Here is a 5,399-nt window from a genome sequence, read left to right as displayed (position 1 = left end):
CAGATTTTAACTCCGCCTACACCAACTCTCATTTTCCTGTACTCCTCCAATTTGTCAGTCAGTCTTCCTCCGAACACAAAACCATACACTCCAAAAAACGATCAGCCGTGTCTGTTCTAGAATCAGAAGCCGAGACTTGTAGTTTACCAGCAAATTAAATAAACTTGTACTCCGGATTCTCGTTAGTTCTCAATATACCATATTCTATTCGTTGTGATCCAAATCCCGTATCCGTGGGCCGATACGACACCACATATGTTTCCAGATCTTTGAATATTTTCCGTTTGTCTGGTATACCACATGAAGTGTCTGATTCAACTAATAAAACGTACAAGATATTTAACAACGAAAACGCGGAAATTAAAGAAGAGTATGTGGTTCATATTGCCAATGTTAAAAGCGTATGTAATATTAAATTTGTATCATTGGCATTATCGATTGATTGGTAAAAATTGTGATGAACATTTTAGGAGGATAAAGTTAAAAATGAGAAGTGTAACGAAGTGAAGAAATCACAAAACACCGTGGTATATCCGTTCACGTTTGATTTACGAGAGAAATACAAGGGGGGAAATAAACAGGGACGTATAAACAAGGACGTAAAATTATTTAATAGTTTTATAATACTTCATTTATCTGCAGTTTTTAGAAGAAGAAAAAAAAGTAAGAGTATTCTGGACAAAAATAGCCTCGATAAAGCCTCGAACAACTTTTCGTGGTGATAGTAATAATAATAACAACGATAATAATAATAACACTCAAAAAGCAAATCCTTGCCAACAAATTAAAAAAAGTACTGAGGTAATTAAGCGAGTTAAAAGTTGTATCCAAATTGAAACACGTATTTTAATTGAATTGTACATTATATTAACAAACAATAAAAACGTTTCTCGGTTCCGGATATAATTCAGCTTTGGAAGAAATCACCATTTGTACCATGTTTGTCAAGGAAAAATTTGGTGGTACCAAAAACATTGCGAACAACGACTCGAGCGCAAGAAAGAAAGCGCTTTGACGCTGATATGAAAGAAAAAGAGCAACTGAGACAAATGGTAATTATGACATTTTAAACGTTATTCATTCAAAATATTCTATTGTTAGAACGAAAATATTACATGTTGATGAAATGAAAATAATAGGAAATTGCTGGTAAGAAAAAGCAAGAGGGGGAAGAAATTGCACAATTAAGAAAACAAACTGTTCATAAAGCTCAACCAGTTCGTAAATATAAAACAGATTTACCGAAAATTCAAAAACGACCACACACAGATCCCAAGACTCCGCAAACGTTAAAGCGAGGTCGTTGCTAAATGCTAATATACGTTTAAAAATTGACCCTAGATTGTATCGTGTATTGTATTGTGTCACTGTATTGGAATAAATTTAATAAAAATATTTGACACGTATTTAAAAAAAAATTGAAGAAACTTCATATTTAACAACACAATAAGTCATAATATGATCTGATCACAAGCATGGTACAGAGACGAAGAAAGCATAGTTGCCAAATAGACTAATCCCTCAGTATATAATCCGCACTTAACAGCTAAATATATAGCAGGTATGAAAAAACCATTACTTAAAGTGAGCATCATTGTTGTTATAAGAAGAGAGAATTCAGGATTGGCACTAGTAGCATCAGCACAGCCCCAACCTTTGTATCCTGTGTGATAAAACATATTGGCATGCTTGAAAACAACTATGTAAGCAACAATTAATTACTGCTAATAATAATCAGACCTTCAAAGCATTTACACGTTGTATAATATAGAATAGAACAGGGGTCGGCAACCGTTTTTACTAGGAGGGCATATTTCAGAAATGAAAATATTAACGTAACATTAATTTATTACATAAATTTTTATTTTTATAGATAAAATAAGAATTTTTACTAAAACTATTCATTACAACTACGAGTGTTTGTTATTCAAATATTTAAAATTTAGAATTTAGATATTTGAACGGCGGGCACTTTAAAATTGCTTCGCGGGCACCCTGGAGCCCGCGGGCACCGTGTTGCCGACCCTTGATATAGAATATCTCGATGAATTTCTTGACAAATTCCACGATGACCACATGGATAATTTCCAGGAAACACACATTACCTAGTTCGTATATCCAGCGATACTAAAATTTCTTCCATTTCACAATTTACGGGTTTTCTATTTTAAAAATAATATCATTTTCCAATGTTCATTCAATTGTAATCTTCATTTTACATTTCTAAAAATATGATCTTACTCATTAAAGTAACATGTTGCATGTAAAGTAACATACCAAGTATCTGACTGTGGATACGGTATTAATAAACTTCCGTCATGTTTATCGAACGAAGATAAATTCATTAACATTTCTGAATCCTCGCATACAATATTACCCTTAATTCTATCTGGAACTCGCCCACGACGAACACAAAGTATAACTTTTACTAGCTGTCTTGTTGAAACCTGAAAGCCATAAAATAATCAGAATGAAATTGAATATAAAATTATATATACGAATTTCTGTTACTATTACTTACTTTATCCATTTCCAAATGAACACTTATATCAAGTGTACCAATATCTACTAATGGTAAAATATTAAATTGTGGTACTACTGGATGTATATCAGTTAAGATTACCCAAGAAATTAAACATTCTCTAGCCTGAGTATCGAATTTTTATATGTATACATTAATAATTAATATAATATATATTTGTTGTTATGTTAAACATTTAATACATGTAACAGATAGACACCAGAGAATGTTTGTGAGTGCTTTATTCGGGCAAGTTGATATCTTGGGACACATGGATCATCAAAATTTTCATCTGGTATATGGAATTGATTTTTCATAAGATCAACCCCATTATGAAATGACTCGTTATTTTTATTTTCATCGCGATGCAAACGATGTTTTGTTAGATCTTTCATGTGTAATTGAGCTAGTGCTTTAGAAAATGAAGGTGCATCCAAATATTGTCTTACAAACGACTTTTCTGTTATTCTGATTGGACATTCTGAAAAAATAAGGCACATTAAAAATAATTTACAAACTTGATGTTAATTTAAATAAAAAAAGTAATAGATAACCAACTTTATCTGAAGTGACTACATACTGTTACATTTACTTCAATAATATTGTCTGAAATATTCATCAAATCGTAATAACAGTCTTCATAAGGAGAAGACTCTGTAAAGGTGTATGAACCTAACATAGTTACACTTCCAATTACATTTTGTTCAGAGTTATTGAAAACAGGTAGGGAACGTCCTTGTAAAGCCATATTTTTAATGCAAACCTCATGTATACCGTGAGACTTATAAACAGTGAAATTACAACCCAAATATGTATATTCTAAGAGAGAATTTAATATATTAATAACGCTAATTTTTATTTTAAATGAATACAATAATGACATTCTTTACTTGTAATAAGAAGTAGTTTATTTTGTTCTTAATGTATGTTGGTAACCAATAGGTATATTTTCAATACTATTGGTTTGTGTCCATATGGCTACAGAACCTATACTACATATAGTGGCATTTATGGCCAAGCCCCTACAATTTAAAAAATTGCAAGGTTAATGTAAAATATTCTAAAATTAATTAAAGTATAAAAAATAAAAATGCACCTGTTGCTGCACTTTCTCATCCCAATGAGACAAATATGCTCCAACAAACCAATCTCCAGTATCTGGTCCATAAACCGGTACAATTGCAGTAAGTTTTGGTTTAAATGTTGTAATTGCAGAAACTATAATAGTATGATTACGCTTAGGATCCATATCATTAGGAAATATATCATTATTTACAGATATCGCAGGGTAACTGCCCCATTGCAGGTATCTAGAAATTGCAATAATAAAAGCAAATTTATTACATTATCCAGCATTATCTCATTAGGTGCGAGGCTTTAATGGGTACAATTTTGCGAATTAAATTAATATTTCTGTAAAAAGCAACAATAAGCAAAAAATACTTGCAGGACTGTAATCTACACAATTTATAGAAAATAATGGTGAAGAGTTTTTTTCGGCCCATCTTAGGCGATTTGCGTAATTAACAACAGTTTTCATGACATTTATAATGAAGTGCAACAAAGCTCCATTTTGCATTTAAAGTTTTTTTTGTTAATTTTGAAATTATTACAACTGCAACATTATGTACTGCACACATACTTGAGGTAAAGACGTAAAATAGAGACACTAGATAACAAATTTAAAAAAATTATTTTACAGAGCCATCTATTATTGCGTATTCTGGAATTACTAGTGAAGTACTAATAGTTTCTTGCCAATACGATCAAGTTGTCAAATTTAAATAATTAGTGTAATGAGGTGAGTGAGGGTACTTAAACCGAGAACACATCGCGTGCCATATCCGAAGACATGACGTGTTAAAAGAAGGTAGAGAAAGAACGAAAGACAGAGTTGGGAGAAAAGGGTGCTCCAATTTCAAACTCTGATATCAAGGAGAGCTGGTATAGGCAGGACCAAGTTAACCGGCCGTTAGCATACCTTTCTCATATTACTAATTAAGTATTTGCGAGCTTACAGTATACTGTAACGAGATTTGCATTATCTCATCTAAGACTCGTTCTTGGCTGTTGGGATCAGTTACGTATTTAAACGCGTCTTTCAAGTGAACGAGTGTGGTCGTATATGAAAAGATATTGAGAACAGGATGTTAGGATTACATATTATCATATTACGTTTAAACTGGAATTTCTACAAATGAAACAATTTGGTATGACGAAGTTATTTCACGCTTTGGATTTACTTTTATTAGGTTAGTGTAACTAACATAACATAACAAAAAATAATATACATACTTGTAACGGATGGTTACAAATCTTGAAGTGCGCGTAAGTGCGTGTACGTTTCGCGGTGGTTACAGAGGTTATTGTTGTGTTTTTTCTTTTTTACTTCTCTTATATACTAATTTGTCTAGGCGTCACCCTGTTGAGGGTGGAGCTTAACTTATTTCACATTGGTGAAGTTAGAGGCTCCACCTCAACATCTTTCCTGGCAAGGAGGTGGAAATTTCTTGGATTTACTCAGCGTGTCCTGTTTATCTTTGAGGGGCGTTTGTGTGACCGTGAGCCGCTCGCGCGTTATAAAATAATTTTTAGCAATTAAGGTTTTTAACTTGCAGCAATCGTAAAGTATCGAAAACGAAGTCCTCGACAACTGCAAACTTATTTCTACTAACGATACTCATAAACCGTGCTTCGCTACATACGGAATCAAAATAAGTTCCACACGATTCTATACACTTTTCTCAACGATTAACTAGTTTCATTATTCCAAATTTATAAAAATCAGTCTCCGAATTCAAAAATTCTTCGAATGCCGTTTTTGCAGTGTTCTCGTTTTGGAATAATTTATTTGTTAGAAAAAATTGTTCAGGTGCTT

General features: G+C 32.5%; 2 protein-coding genes across 2 annotated transcripts in view; one reads left to right on the top strand and one right to left on the bottom strand.

Moving 5' to 3' along the window:
• LOC108578921 (targeting protein for Xklp2-like) overlaps positions 1 to 1,310 on the top strand; it is a 2,595-nt gene extending 1,285 nt beyond the window's left edge. The window contains exons 5-9 of the mRNA XM_017942339.1: positions 266 to 401; positions 471 to 599; positions 643 to 801; positions 912 to 1,052; positions 1,140 to 1,310. Of these exons, the coding sequence (XP_017797828.1) occupies positions 266 to 401; positions 471 to 599; positions 643 to 801; positions 912 to 1,052; positions 1,140 to 1,310 (736 nt within the window). The remainder of the gene's footprint in view (positions 1 to 265; positions 402 to 470; positions 600 to 642; positions 802 to 911; positions 1,053 to 1,139) is intronic.
• A 97-nt stretch (positions 1,311 to 1,407) lies between these two features.
• Positions 1,408 to 5,399, bottom strand: part of LOC108578920 — a 71,410-nt gene continuing 67,418 nt past the window's right edge. The window contains 10 exon segments of the mRNA XM_017942338.1: positions 1,408 to 1,461; positions 1,464 to 1,663; positions 1,741 to 1,775; positions 2,040 to 2,162; positions 2,242 to 2,447; positions 2,522 to 2,647; positions 2,725 to 3,002; positions 3,095 to 3,518; positions 3,520 to 3,543; positions 3,618 to 3,836. Coding sequence (XP_017797827.1) covers positions 1,408 to 1,461; positions 1,464 to 1,663; positions 1,741 to 1,775; positions 2,040 to 2,162; positions 2,242 to 2,447; positions 2,522 to 2,647; positions 2,725 to 3,002; positions 3,095 to 3,518; positions 3,520 to 3,543; positions 3,618 to 3,836 — 1,689 coding nt within the window.

Source organism: Habropoda laboriosa, unplaced genomic scaffold (genome assembly GCF_001263275.1).
Source record: "Habropoda laboriosa isolate 0110345459 unplaced genomic scaffold, ASM126327v1 scaffold30, whole genome shotgun sequence".
NCBI classification, from domain to species: Eukaryota; Metazoa; Arthropoda; class Insecta; order Hymenoptera; family Apidae; genus Habropoda; species Habropoda laboriosa.
This window is presented reverse-complemented; position numbering and strand designations above follow the sequence as displayed.